Genomic DNA, 14812 nt, shown 5'->3' with positions numbered 1-14812 from the left:
CTTTCCTGCCCTCCTTGACCTGGACGCCATCGCCATCCACACTGGATGGTCCCAGGACAGCACCCTCAGAGTGCCGGACCCACACTGTCCCAGAGAGCACCCTGGCCTCCAGCCTGACTCAGAGCCCCACAGCTGGGCCTCCCCTGTCATCACAGGCACCCCATGTAGCTCCCTACTTGCCTGGTTCCAACATATGCCCCCATTTCCCCCGTAGGCAGCCATGGTCACTCCTGAAAAACTGAGCCAGTCCTCAAAAAAGAATAAAACGTCCACTTTAATGGGCCAGTAAAATACATCACAAGTCATTAGTATCTTATAAACAGAAACATTAAGTTACAAACCCATGTTAAAAACCACACGTCTGTGTAGCCTCATAGCTGTGTGTCCCAAAGGGTTTTTTGGTAACATTTCCTCCCCTATTTTTTTAAGTCTGCCATCCAGCAATGGGTCTGAATGACAGAATGTGCAGATGCAAACAGCGATGAGCGCGGGCACGTGGTCCTTATTTGGACGGGGCTTCCAGTGCTGGCGCCTGCCGCCGTGACGCCAGCTGGGGGCTGACTGCCCCTGTGGAAGGACCCCCGCCCCAACAGAAAAGCAGCCGGTCCCTGACCTAGAGCTTCTGGGCTTCGTAGCTGCAAAGGGCCTGGGCCAGACACCTGACTGGCGAGGGCCTGGGCCAGACACCTGACTGGCGAGGGTGACCCTTCAAGCTCTGCGCCTCCTCTTTCCCTCGATTTCCCCCGGGGACCTTGAACTGGCTTGCATGAGGACGCTGCCTGCTCCCTTTATGGCCCTGCTGTGACCTCCCCTTTGACGAGTACAGGTCTGGGTGCACTTTATATCAAAGAGAGAGTTTTAAAATATTAAGAAAAACAACTTGAAAATTATGCACATTTCTGATTTTAAAATCTTCCCCACACTTCCACAAGGGGTGGCAAACGTGGGTCCTGCTTTAATTCCCACTGAGAGCGGAACAACACGTCTTGTGCTTGAAGTGGGGACTGCACAGACACCCAGCTCAGCCCGTCTCTGGCGCCTGCAGGCTGTGGGTGTGTCTTGGAGTCAGCCTCTGAGAAGGGGGACTCGGATGCCCCCAGGAGCTCTCTGCAGAAGGCCCCATGCCCCCCAAAATATGAAGAAGGTCCTCCAACTGGGACCTCTGTGCAGCTGTGCACAGCCACAAAACCAACTCTGCGGCCAGGAACACCACCCCAGAAGCTGAAGCCAAGGGCCGTCTGCCGGGCCTCCAGTGGAGGCTCCGAGGAGAGAAGTGAGGCTCTTCCGTCCCGGCAGTGCTGAAGCAGAACGTCTAGGTGGGTGCCAGTGTCCTGGGGGCGGACGCTGCAGAGCCAGCAAAGGCGAGGACATACACGTGGCCACGCGCCACAGAGGCGGGCCAGCTTGGGTCACCGGCCACGGGCATGAACAAAGCGACCGCACGGAGGCCGGAGCAGCGCGAGATCCGAGAGCCACTGCGCAGCTGAGCGCGCAGCTGAGCGCGCCGCCCGCCCGCAGCTTCTCCTTCTCTGCAGCTTAAATGGAGTGGGTGGAGGTCTCAGACCGCTGCCGGATGTAGCTTTGGAAGCTCTTGTCCCCGATGGGGTGTTCCCTGCAACAGGAGGCAGGGAGGCAGGTGAGGCCCTGGTTCCCTGTCACAGACGCGACAGCACACGCGGTTCTCCAGAAGCCGCCTGGGGACGCAGCCACGGTGGCGCCGTCCTGTGTGAGCACAGGCATGTGCACACGGAGCTCCAGGAGGGCATGGCACGCCTGGCACATCACGGGCACTCGGTCCTACTAGCTGCCACCACAGGAAATGGAACCGTGCTCATGGGCTGTTTCGACCTGTGGCTTTACCACATTAAACCACGTTAAAAAGGCAACACTCTGTAGAAGGTCAGTGGGGGCTCTCCTGATGGGGTGCTGAAACGGGCGGGCAGACCCTCTGGAGCAAAGTCTGTTGGCTCCACCCAGAGGGCGCTGGTGCTCAGCACCTGCGACCAACCTCGTCAACGTCAGGTCTTTCCTGGGGCCCCTCCCGGACCAAAGCCGTCTCCTGACACCGTCCGCAGGGCCCTGGCCAGGGCGATGAGGCCCTGCTCTGAAGGAGGCAAGAAGCCCAGCCACCCCAGCGTCCGCTCAGAGAGCTCTATCCTCCGTCCCGTCCCGCAGCCCTGCCCCCGGCGCCCCACACAGCCGACCGACCGCTGGCCGGGTGCACTCACTGGCTGCCGTACTTGGTCTTCTGGAACTTGTCCCTTCTGTACTGGGCATGCTCCTGCTCCAGGGCCCCGACCCCGGCGATGACCTGCCTCAGCGTCTTGTAGGTCTCCTGGGGGTCGTCAATGACAAACGAGGAGTATTCCTCCTGCTCCGGCCCGGCGTACACGGATCTGCTCCCACAGGCCTCTGCATGTGGGGAAAAGGCGGGGGTCGGCATGAGGTGGGCTCTCCCAGACAGGCTGCGCCCTGGACCCCCGCAGCCTTGGTGGCAGGGCCCGTCACTCACAGGCAAGTCACAGAGCAGAAGCTCCTGGAGGGACCGGCAGACGCTGGACAGCCAGGCCCAGAAGGCAGGCCCCTGAGGCCCGAAGCGCCAGGCCCAGCCCCACCTCCCACCAGCCCTTTCCCCGTGACCTGCGTCCATCCACCTCACCGGCTCACCAAGCCAGGCTCCTGGGCACTGGCTCACAGGCTGTGGGGTCCCCTAGGGTCAGTCTGCAGGGCTGGGCTCCAGGAATACCCCATCTCAAGAAGCCTGCCCTTACTCCACTCACCAAGTGTTTATGAAGACGCTGAAGGCCAGACCACGCAGGCCACAGGGCGGGGGAGAAGCTGTCAGGCAGCCGACCTCTCAGGCAGCCTGTGGCAGCTGACCAGGACCCCGTCATCCCCACCCGTACAGCATGTGACTCCCTCTTGCACCACATCCCTCCTGCTGACGACTGCGCTGTGACCTCTGGTCCCCACAGGAAGCGCCCAACACCTGACCTGGGCCCCCCATTCCAGGGCCACAGAGACCATGTGGGATGTGCGTTTTGCAGTCTGGCCTCAGCGAGCCGGTGTCTGGGGTCCTCACTCTCAGCCTATTGCTATGTCATCATCACAGGGCCTTGGTGTCCACTTTACTGTCTTTACTTCCAACTCAGAGAAAATCTCTTAATTCTCACTGAAAAATCATAGTCTGTGCCAAGGAACACTGTCAAGATTTAAAATGTCATATAAAAAGGAACTGAGATACAGGAAAGATGGAGAACTCTGGACGCAGGGGGCGAAGGGCTGGGAGTGGGGCCAGGCTGGCGCCCACCACCTCTTTGAGGGAAGCGCAGGGCACGAGTGACTGCCTGGCTCCCTCCTCAAAGCCCCCACTTGCAGCTGCTTGGCCTCTGCAGATCACTTAAGCCCTGGGCCTTACTGAACCCTTCTGGAAATGGGGGCACTTGCCCCAAGAGGTCTGGGCTCCCATGAGGCTCCCGGCTGGCGCCTGGCAGTACATGTGCACTGTGCTCACAGAGACAGAGGAAAGGGATGGACAAACAGGAGTGTCGCAGCCAGCAGGAACAGGTCAGGGGGGCAAAGGCCCCCCAAGCAAGTCTGTGGACTTTGGTAAAGGCAATAGGAAGCATGAGGCAGTTCTCGCTGGGGCACAGAACTGACAGAGAGTAGGCTGGCATCCTCACCGATGAGAGCATCTCCCGTCTCTGCAGCTAGACGCCGAGAGCCAGGAGTCACCATGGGACCAGCACCCTGGGAGGGTACGCACACTGGTGACAGAGCCGAGATTCAGGGTCCAGGCCCATCTGCTGTGGTGCCATGCTAGCCACTACACAGGGTCATGGCCCTTGATGCCATCAGCCACCCTGCCTCACCTGCCCAAAGGCCTGACCAAGGGGGTGGCCCTGCTTTGTAGAGAGGGGAGTGAGTGCTATGCCTGGACACGTGCACAGCCACGACCTGCGCTGCCTCGAGGGGCTGGTCTGCACTGACCTCCCATACAGAGGCCCCAACCCGGAGATATCAGCCCTCCCACCAGGCACTGTGCTTGCCCTACCCTGCGCCACACCTCAAGGAGTGTTAGAGGACAGCACCCCACGGAGGGTGGCCAGTGACACTGCGCAGACCATCTCCCCTCCCTCAGCTGACCGCAGCAGCCGCCTCTGGGCGCCAAAGGGCTGCCAGGCCCCAGAGGGAAGGACTTATGTCAGGTGGGAAAAGCCCGCAGCCACGTGCTCAGGATGTGAAGGGAGTGCCTCGCGGCCCCAAGCCTCTGACAATGACCTGCCACAGGAGAGCACCGGGACCGCGGGCAGGGCCCAAGGCCTGTGGAGGAGACGTGCTCTGCCGCTTCTGCTGGGGGAGCTACAGGCCTCTCATCGCTGATGTCAGATGACCTTTGTCATCAGTGACCTTTACGTTGAGGGGAGGCTGAAGGTGTTAGACCCCTTTCCAGTTGTCTGTCCACCTGTGCATCTACCAGTCCTTCCACTCATCCATCCCTCTGTCCAGCAAACGGGTACTGAATTCGTCCCTTCACTGGGCACTGGTGTAATGCCTCTTCTTGCAAAGGGTGGCGCATTCTGAGCACAAGCCGGTTAGGGGTGAATATGCTGCAATCGCAGAGACAGGCACAGCCTTCAGGACATAGGGCAGGTAAGGAAAACTCCTGGGAGACAAGCAGGCATTAGCCAGGCTGAAGGGCGGCACCAGCAGCAAAGGACAGGGCTTTGTGGAGACGTGACATTGGGCAAGCCCACGCAAGAGAGAGGTGGCCGATCGTGGAAGGCCCAGCCAGCCTCCTTGTGAACCTGGGCCTCACACAGTGGCCTCAGCCCCTCCAAGAGTCCTTGATCCTACCCCCTCTGTTCTGGCTGCTCTGTCTTTGCCACCTGGAGGCCTCATGTAGCCTCAGGTCCACTGCTGTGCAGCCTCCTGGAAGCTCAGAGCCAGAACTGTGTGTGGCACGCTTGCTGAGGGACCACCCTCTCACCTGGGTGTGTGTGGGCTTGTACATGTGCACTTGTGTGCTGTCTGTGCACGTGTCTACACATGAGTGAGTGTTCGTGTGTCAACAGTTGTCTTGCATGTGCACATATGTGTGTGTACACGCGTGTGGCTGTATGTGTGGGGGGGAGCCTGGGCATGCACTGGAATGAGTCCTCGGAAGTTGCCAGTGGGCACAGGTGGGAAGCCACATGGCCACCCAAGCACAGAAAAGTGTTTTCCAGGCCACAGCCCATGACTGACCCTTCTGGGTTAGATCAGGAGAATGAGAAGGAAAAATGTTTAACAAGCTTATTTCCAGGCACATTCAGTTTAATTTAACATTCTGAGTGGGCTTCGGTGACTCTGAGAGCCAGCAGAGCCCCCCAAGGACAAGGTAGCCTCCCAACTTCCCAACAGCTCTCACCCCTGCCCCCCCTGAGTCACAGTCCCGAATGGCCACCCATGCCACCCACATGTCACGCCTGCGCCGCCCGATTCTGCAGAGCATGTGAAGCAGTTAATGGTAAGAATGAAGAAGCCGGGTAAAAATGATGCCTGGAGCTGCTGCGCATGCACACACACTCATACACGTCCATGCACATCCATGTGCACTGTGTCCACATGCACACATGTCCACACACACACACACACACACGCATCCACCCACACATACACACGTCCCTATGCAAAACACAAAAGAATGAAATTCTCGGTTTGGGGGTATGGAAGGGTATCAAGAGAAGATTTTTCCCAAGAATTTGTCAGTTGATAGGTTATAAAATGAACTCCTTAAAATTTATCTGCACAACCTGTTATTAAGTTAAATTTCCCCAAATAGCTGCCTCCCTTGCAGAGAGCCTTTCCCACCAGTGGTGCCGATGACAGTGCCCCATGCACATCACAGAGGCTCATCAGGGCTTATCTCCCCATCTTTGCTGCAAAGCCCCTGAGTCTCGGAACCCTGGGCAGCCGCCCTGAAAGCCGCCGGCGACCCCGCGACCCCAGGCCTGCCCTCACCTTGCATCTTCTCCAGCTTGCTCATGTTCAGGTTGAAGAGGGAGTAGATGCGCTCCGTCTCTCGGTCCCCGTCAATGTCCAGCTGGATGTTTGCCGGGAGGCCACTGCCCAGACACAGGGAGAGCAGAACAAAGGCGTGTGTCAGTCATGACGCTGAGTGCTTACTATCACCGGAGGTGACGGAGTGACCCACACCGAGCTCATCTCCCACCGGGGCTGGGGCATAGCAGGTGGCCTGTGAAATAGCTCATGAGCACTCAGAGGATGACTGTGGTCTCAGAGCCCTGGGGGCTGCTCAGCACCCACAGATCTGCCAAGGCAACACACACACAAGGCGGACTTGTTCTGCTGTAACAAATGACCTAGAATAAAAACAGCCCCTACAGGGGCTCAGGGCCCGGCTGAGTGTGCCCAACTGCGCCGGGGCTACCCAGGCCTCCTCCCAGGACCAGAAAGGAAAGCCGCTCATGACCCTTAGGAGCCCAGCCAGGAGGGCAGGAGAGAAGGGCTGCCTCAGTCTGCTGAGGAGGGGTGTGTGCGCAGCACGGTGGAGCTCATGGACTCTTCTCAGGAGAGACAAGACAGCACACCCCCGGGGGCCTTCTGTGCATGAGCCCCGCCCTGTGCGCACACACCCCAGACATGGCTCCGGGCTCCTGCCGGGCCACACAGAGGCTTTGTGAGGTGAGCCCCAAGCCCCCTCAGGCACACTGGAGAGCAGCCTCTTGTGTGCAGCTCGCCCAGTGGGCAGGGGCTGCATCTTAGTGTGACTTCCCTGTACGGTGCACAAGCCAAACCACTGGCTTGCTACACTGGGCAGCCCTGGGGGTCACAGGCTGGAGAGGCTCAGGCCTACCCGGTGCAGGGTGTGCAGCCAGCAGCCATGTCTGAGGAGGCCCTGCAGCACAACCAGCGGCCGTTCAGGTAGGCAGATGGGTGGAAAGTGGTGAGACGCTGCTGGTTGTGCTGGCTCACTTTCGTGAGCGTGTCGGCCCAGGCCTTGGCCTCCACGCAGTTGTCGGCCTGGACGTACAGCGCCCGCTCGGGCTGGATGACCTGGAACATCTGTGGAGACAGGGAATGGGCTGGTGGGTCTCGAGCAAGACCCCTGCCTGACCCACAGGAGTTGGCAGCTGTTGGTCGCTATTGCTGGTGCCCTCAAGCCCAAGGCTGTAGGGGGTCAGGGGTCTGGCTCTAACCCAGAAGCCCAGAGAAGCCCAGTGGCTTTCTGCTGCCCTTAGACTTGGAGCAAAGCCACATCCCTCCTGCTGAGGCAGACAGGCGTGGCGGGGGCCCTGGGGACTGAGGAGGCTGGTGTGACTCAGCTGGGTCAGCTCTGCCCAGCAGGCCAAGCACCTTCTCTTTTGGGGCCTTAGAGGCCTCCAAAGCAAGGGTGCAGCAGGGCTGGACCCCTGTGGGGTTCCTCCTCAGTGGATGTGGCCTTACACAAATAGGCTGGCTTCTCCAGGTCCCCTTATTTTCAAGCTGGGGCTTTTGTACAAGAAGCATTAGAGCTCATGCCACCCTCCCTCCTGTCACCACTCCAGACCAGCCCCGGGGCCTTTGCATGTGTTGTTTATCTGAAAGGTTCCTCCCTCCCACTACTGGCACCCTGTGCATTCTTCTTCCTTCCAGGAAGGTGCTACTTCCTCTGTGCAGCTTCTAGAAGCCTCCTCCACCTTTCCTTTTCATCCTTCATTCAGCAAACACTCCTGAGTACCAGGTACTGTCCTAGGTCTGGCGACACAGGATGGTCCAGAGTTTTTGCCCTTGTGTGCTTCCAGCCAGCAAGAAAGATAAAAGTGAACACAAGTGCAGGGGCTGTCTGGCGGTGTCAGGAAAAGACCATCTAGCTAAAGCAGCTGAGCTCAGAAGGACTGCTAAGAGTTAACTAGGCTCAGTGGGGAAATATCCTAGCTAGAAGGGTAAGAAGCTACAAAGGTCCAGAGGCTGCAGGGAAAGTAGGCTCAAAGGTCCTGGGGCAGCAGACTATCAGGAACAAAGGTCCTGAGGCCAAGAAGGGTCAGGTGCTCCTGGCAGCAACTGGCTGTGCTGCATACAAATGAAGGATGGTGAGCGAGGAGGCAGTCAGGCCACAGCACATCAAAGTGAGAGGACATCAAAAGTAATGGGGCCTTTTCTGAGGGGTGGGGGTGTGCACCCAGAGGAGGAACAGCAGTCGGTGGATTCAGGGAGATGGAGGTGTGAGCTCCTGAGTGAACAGTCAGGGCTTGTTTACGGAGACCAAGGCCCCTGCCCCACTAGTCTACACAAGCACTAAGGCACAGGCTTCAGACGGCATGAGTCTGTATGGCTGCAGTGCCCGGTGGAGGGTGAACCTCTAGATGGAATTTTGTCCTGGTTGTCTTCACAGGTTGCACCCCCTCACACACCTCCGCATGCACTACAGGCCTTTGAAAACATCTCCCAAAGGGAACAGGATGTTAGCCTGGTAAGTAGTGCCATGAGAAGCTGGCTCTGAGGAAGGCAGTGGGAAAAATAGGCAAATGAGTAAACGCCAAAATTAGGGAATTATTCTCAACCTAAATTAAGGGCCTGTGGAATGGAACAGCTCACAGCTGCTTCCAGGACAGCCTCCACACCGCGTGCTTCCAGGGGCATCTGGAATGCCTCAGGCTGTGGCACAGAGACCCCTGTTGGCATCGTGTCACAGGCCTGGGAATGGCCCATGAGAGGCACAGACACCTGGTACTGCAGGGCGCTGCCCACAGAGGAGGTGGCCTCCAGGCCAGGAGCAGGTGTGAAGGTGTTGATCCCTCAGGTCCAGGAAAAGCACTCCCACTGGCCTTGGGGCCCTTAGCTGGCCCAGGAACAGCCTCCAATACTCCTGGAGGAGACGAGAAGCCACATGAAGGAGACAGAGCCACGCCAGGGGAAGACGCCGTCCACTAGCCGGGCTGTCCGGCCACCTTGCCTCTGTCTGCCCAGTGGATGCCATGCCCTGGCCACAGCCGACCTCCGACCTAATGGAGATGTGAGCTTCTCGTGACTCCTCAGCGACCCTGGGCCAAGATCGGCGTGGCCCAGGCCAGACAGACCCCGGTGCCCCCACACCTGGTGCAGCTATAGGTACCTGCAGAGTCCCGGCCACCAAGCTGTGTCCCTGAAGAAGGGGCAGAGACTCAGGGTAGGGAGGAAGACAGCCCTGCCAGCTCCAGGGGGCAGAGCCCCACTCGGGGTCGGCCCTAAGCCGTGAACTCCACATAGGGGGCACAGCTGCCGGGTGTGCAAGGGCCACAGGCTGTGGACAAGGGCCATCCTCCCAGGGTGAGGGGTCCCTGGGGATGGCTCCTGGGGTCTGAAACAGGCCTGCAGGCAAATCGGAGCAGCTAGAAGGCCTAATTCCCGTGTGGGGCAGGCAGCACCCCGGAGACAGAACAGGACGTGTCCGGGCTGCAGGGGTGGAGACGCCCCAAGCTCCTCCCCTCCCGCAGGCTCGGCTCTCATCCGGGTCAGGCTCCGTCGTAGCTGCTCCACAAGATGGTCGTGGGGGGTGATCCCAGGACATGGGGTGAGCCCGCAGCGGGTGCCCAGGGCGCTCATGGCGACCTTGGGGTGTGGATGCTCAGCATGTACTTTATACACGGAAACACGGGGAGAAGAGCGAAGACATTCACTGAGCAAGTGGGACAGAACGCCAATGCCCATGGCCCTGGGTGGCCAGCATGATGCCCTTGTTCTACTCCTGTATCTTTTCTAGTTCAAAACTAGATCAGAAGAGAAGGTTTCAAAGAAATCCCACAGGCCCCAGAGCCTGTGTCCGGTGCCCTTTAGCAGAGGGCCCGTGGACCCTGGGGCTGCCAGAGAAGCCACCTTCTGGCACGTTCTGCTGGCCCTGGTTGACCGGACTGTTTTGCTCTGTGGTTTGGATGCAGAATCACGTGGTGCCTTGTGGGCACCCTGGGGAAGTGGGGCCCTGACAGAAGACTTCCTGAGGGGCTCGTGGGGGAAGTGCACTCACATTCTTCATCTTGAAGGACTCCTCCTCCAGTTTCTCCACGGCCAGAATGTTCTCGATGGGAATGCTGCAGAGTGGCTGGTCCCCTGTGTGGAGAGGCGTGGTGAGGGGCAGGCCAGGAGGAGGCGAGCGGCCAGGATCCCGGCAGGCCGGGCCTGCGAGGGGCTTGGCCACAGAGCATCCAGCCTCACGCCCTTGCACCCCGCGGGACCCATGCTGGTGTCCATCCTGGTGTGAGAGCCTCCTGGCATGCGGTCTCTGGAGCCACGTTCCCACATTTTTATGGAGAGAATTACCTTCTCGATAGTCCTGTCTACACCTGGGCCATTTCAGGTCCAGGAGGATGCAGCCAAACAGGACAAGACCACCACCGCCCGTGATCCGACTCCTACGCCTGGCACCAGGGCACAGGCCCACCTGCTCCCCGCCGCCCCGCCCAGGCCACCCCCCGAGCTCCTCTGCCTGAAGACCCTCTGCTCCCTCCTTGGGAGACACCTTTGCTCTTAGTCTCAGTCCAGGAAAGCAGACAGTGACCCCAGTGGGGCATAAACAGTCTCTGGCCCCATAGAAAAAAGGTGGAAACAAGGAAACAGAGGAATCTCATTACCTTTGCTTTTCTGGTAGGTGAATTCATGGTTTGTCAGGCGAAACCATCTTTTCTTAAAATTCTTCATTCCGAAGCGCTTCCGCCCTTGCGCCCTCTTAATCATGAACCTATTGTAAATGGGACACGCTAGCAGGCTGAGCATCCGAGGCTCAGGGGCACATCTCCACGGACCCCCGCCCCACAGCAGGGTCAAAGAAGCTCGCCACTTCCATATTCGTGGTCGTTTTCAGTGCCTTACAGTCTTCCTTCGGAGTCACAGGATCAAGAAACCAAAATGCTAATGCCTCCACTTTTGAGAATTCAGCCCCTGTGCTGGTGTCACCTTGGACGCCAAGTTGTTGGTGACAGCGGGCTTCCAGATTCCCGCAAGGCAGCCTCCCCCACCCGGACTGAAATTGGCAGGAGACCGTCCAGTGTGCTGGGCCACTGGGGCCATGGAGGGGTGTGCGGCAAGCAGAGGCCACTGAGCTGGCTCCTGACAGGCCCTGCTTGGGCCCTTGCTGGCAGCATGGACGTGAGGGGCTGGGGAGGCGGGGCCTGGAGCTCGTGAGGGGTGAGCCGGCTCCGCTGAGGCACCAGACTTCTCCGGGCCTCTCCCCACACGGAGGCATCTCTCCACTTGCAAATTCAGCAGAGAAATGGATGGGCACAGCACCCCTTGCAGGCATGCCCGGGGCAGTGCTGGGAGTTCAAGACCCCAAAAGCACCTGGGCCGGCTGGACCTTGGAAGGAGGCCAGCCCAGGAGCACCACCGTGGTCCTCGCACTGGCAGGTGCACGCCTTACCCTTCCTTCAGCAGGATGGGCTGCTCTATGCTCTTGGGGTCTCTTCTCCCAGAGGACGAGATCAAATCTAAGAACTGGAGCAGGAGAGACTGTTGGGGGGTCGGTGGGCTGGACGACATGGCTCCTCCACCACGGCCAGGCCCCGGGTGCCCGCAGAGGGGCCCTCCCTCAGCACCAGAGAGAGGGAGTCTGGGAAGCAGGTGCCCGGACAGGGTCTTCCCACGAGTCATGGGGTCAGCTCGTCTCCGCTGCGGCTGAGGTACCTCCAGCCCCGACCTGACCACCTGCTGGCCCTCAGGAAGGTCCCCATGCACCAGTTGCCGCTTCGGCCAAAGGCTTCAGGTGACACCAGAGGGCTGTCGTTCTGATGGCCTCCAGTGGAGCCTGAGGCAGCGCAGGCTCTCCCAGCTGCCCCCTGCTCCCTGCGACTGCCCATGGCCTATCTGGAGCCCTCTCATCAACATCGGCTGCCCTGTTCCTGTCCCCCTCGCCCCACTCTGCATCACGGTGTATGTGATTTCTGGGCGATGGATCGGTGTGACTGCCTCTGAACAGAGGCAGCGAAGCAAAGCTTTAGGACCGAAAGAGTTACTCCCGGACACTGTGTCTCTGACTCCGGGTCTCGTGTCCCAGGGACTGTGACCCTGATGCATTTTGGGGCATCAGGAGCGGAAGGGCAGGATGCGGCAGGGCATGGGGATTAGAGGAGCCGTGGGCAGAGCCCCATGAGGTCGGGGCACAGTCACTGAGGGAGGAGAAATGCAGGCGGCCCAATGCCAGGTCCAGGGGCAGTGCTTGGCTGGGGAGGCCTGGGACTCGGGGAGGGTGGTCGCACAACACTGCAAAGGGCCACATGCTCTGATGGGTTCAAAATGGTTAGCAGCCAGTTTTATGTTATGTGAATTTTAACTCAGTTTCTTTTCAGTAGCTGCAGACCTTGTCAGGGGTGGTGAGTTGGAGCTAAGTGACGTCCACACTTACGTTTTTTACCGCCTCAGTGTATTTCTGCTCATTGAAGAATTCATAAAATGCAGCCATGTATGACTCCTTAAAACTGGCCTAGAATGAAACAGATCACTCAGTGAAGACTCAAATCTGGAGTCAAGAGGCCTGGACCGTGACAAGCCTCAGTTTCGTAGCCCAGGACCGCCAGTGCTAAAGTCCGCCTGGGTCGGCCTGCCCACCCCGGATCATGACATAGGCTGGGCTGCTCCCGTGAGAGGAACCCCATTTAGGGTGTGTTTTTAGAATCTCGAGTGCAGGATCCTGGCCAGCTCTTCGTCACAAAGGACTTGACCCCCTTCCCCACATGGTCACCAACCTCTGGGCTCCGGGTCTGCGCAGTCTACGCTAGTGCCCAGTCCTGGCTGCTGGGACAGGCCGCTTGGGAGCCAGGAGGCATCTGGGGGAGGACGTCCTGGGGCTTGGGGCAGGTGGGCCACAGGAACTCAGGGAGGGGCCTCCAAAGCAACCACCCTGTGCTCCACCCCAGGTGTTGTCACACTTAGGTCACTTTACTGTTTTTGGGTGTGAACTGAGGTGGGTTTTGTGTAGACCCAGACAGATGCTTGCTTATCTGAGCCTCCAGCCAGTGAAAACTGGGACTGACGGAGGGAGAAGAGCCATTCCTGCTGGTCCATGTCCACTGTCCACCACACACCCCTCCTTTACTCTGGGTCAGAGAGAAGCAGACATTTCCCTGAAGGGGGCTGCTCGCCAGGAGTTATGGGACCCTGACTCCCTTGTGGTCCCACAAAGAAGAGATGCAGTGGGCTGGGAGCAAGCATCTGTGATGTCTGCTCAACCCCTTCCAGACTGAGGGGCTTCCCTGGGGGTGCCGATCCACAGTGGGGCCAGCCTTGTCCCACTCCAGGGATATACCCACCTGGGCCTGCACACACCATCTGTACATGTCAGCACCCAAAGTCCTCAAAACTGCTTGTCAAGGGGCCCTTGTAGCAAAGTCCAGCCTGCAGTGGGTGACAGTGCTGGGGACGCAGATCTGTCACCAAAGGGTGACACGGAGCCCAGGGAGGGAGAGGGGCTGCTGGCTGAGTGTGATGAACCGTGGACCTGGGTGGCATTGAGCCCCTGGGGCGGGGCATTTGCCGACACTTGAGGCCGAGGCCATTATCAGGTTCACTCAGCAGGACTGAGGACTGGTTCTTTAGATCTCGGAGGTGGCAGCGCAAGCCCCCTTCACACGGTAAATGCACCGCATGCCAGCATGATTTTCCTCTCAGAACTCAGCAGGGCTAAGGGGCACTTGGAAGGTGCTGGTATGTGCTGTCTCTTAAGCTCAGTGGTGGGGATACCGACTTTGTTCTTTATCCTATGACTGCATTAAACACACACTCTTTCTTTTGTGTTAAAAAGAGGAGAAAACTAAAATAAATGGCTTACAGACTTAGACTTGGATAAGCTGCCCAGAGTCTGAATCGTCTTTGAGATAAGTGTCAGCGTCCGGGACGTCAGTGGGTCCTGCCAGAGCCAGGAGAGAGAACGTGAGCTTCCACCCAGTTTTACTGCCATGCTTGATGGAGCTCAGAATTAGAGCTGACAGAACGACCGGTCTCTCCGAGAGTTGGGGGATGCGAGGACGCTGTCTGTGAGCGGACCAACAGGGAAACCCTGGACTCTGAGGTGTGCATGCACATCCCTACTCCCAGCCCATGATTTGCTAAAATGCAGCCTCCCAGCCCAGACTCCAGGTTCCTGGAGAAGCTGGGAGTCAGGGCTCAGCCGATGCCCCAAAGGAGCATCTTAATGTGGCAGTGACCTTCCTGGGGGCCTCCCCACTTGTGTCCCCCACATGCCCTGGCCGGGGGCCTCACTCATGCCAGTCACATGGTTTGGAGGTTTAATTTAAAATGGAATGGGCCCCTCCCCCTCGAATCCCCTTGCTCTGGGCCTCCTGCCAAGCAGGGCCAACCCTGGCACTTTCTCTGCCAATGTGGTTAACCTGGAAAATGGGCGGCAGTAAATATTTGTTGAGTGACTGAATGTAGGCAAGACTGTAAAGACTCCATTTCTCCTGTTAAAACCCTGCTCGCACCTTCTGGTTATGTTTTAACTGATAAACTCGGTGCGAGAGGTGCTCTCAGCCTGTCCCCGTGGGGCTGTCTCCTCCCGGGCAAGCTGGCCCACCAGGCTGCTGCCCCCTTACCGTGTGGTGGAGCGTGAGCTGGAAGAGGTTGGGGGACAGGATGGCAGGTGCGAAGAACCTCAGGAAAACAAAGCTGCTCACGGCCGTGTACCGCACGTCCGGATCGTCTGTGGCCGGGACACAGAAAGCAGTTCTGTGGGCTGGGCGCCTGCTACCTAGAGCCTAGGGCCTCCCGGAGGCCCAGCTGGCCCCTGGCCGCTCTCCTATTTGCTCTTTACTCACATGTGAGGTGGGGGTGTCTGACTTTAACTTTCATTTACTTCCATCTTACT

The 14812-nt window shown here is 58.7% G+C and overlaps 1 protein-coding gene across 5 annotated transcripts in view; it reads right to left on the bottom strand.

Moving 5' to 3' along the window:
• Positions 1-256: 256 nt before the first annotated feature.
• The window catches only part of RASA3 (RAS p21 protein activator 3), a 91892-nt gene continuing 77336 nt past the window's right edge, over positions 257-14812 (bottom strand). For all 5 annotated transcript variants that reach the window (XM_037024869.2, XM_017665056.3, XM_073212290.1 and 2 more), the window contains 10 exons: positions 14541-14647; positions 13778-13855; positions 12356-12433; positions 11375-11448; positions 10590-10696; positions 9986-10068; positions 6860-7068; positions 6004-6107; positions 2229-2412; positions 257-1612 (listed from right to left, as the gene is read on the bottom strand). In XM_037024869.2, the coding sequence (XP_036880764.1) occupies positions 1537-1612; positions 2229-2412; positions 6004-6107; positions 6860-7068; positions 9986-10068; positions 10590-10696; positions 11375-11448; positions 12356-12433; positions 13778-13855; positions 14541-14647 (1100 nt within the window). In that variant the 3' untranslated portion in view covers positions 257-1536. The remainder of the gene's footprint in view (positions 1613-2228; positions 2413-6003; positions 6108-6859; positions 7069-9985; positions 10069-10589; positions 10697-11374; positions 11449-12355; positions 12434-13777; positions 13856-14540; positions 14648-14812) is intronic.

The sequence above is a fragment of the Manis javanica genome, chromosome 9, assembly GCF_040802235.1.
Source record: "Manis javanica isolate MJ-LG chromosome 9, MJ_LKY, whole genome shotgun sequence".
NCBI lineage: Eukaryota > Metazoa > Chordata > Mammalia > Pholidota > Manidae > Manis > Manis javanica.
The sequence above is the reverse complement of the archived record's forward strand: the minus strand, read 5'-3'. Positions and strand labels throughout refer to the sequence as shown.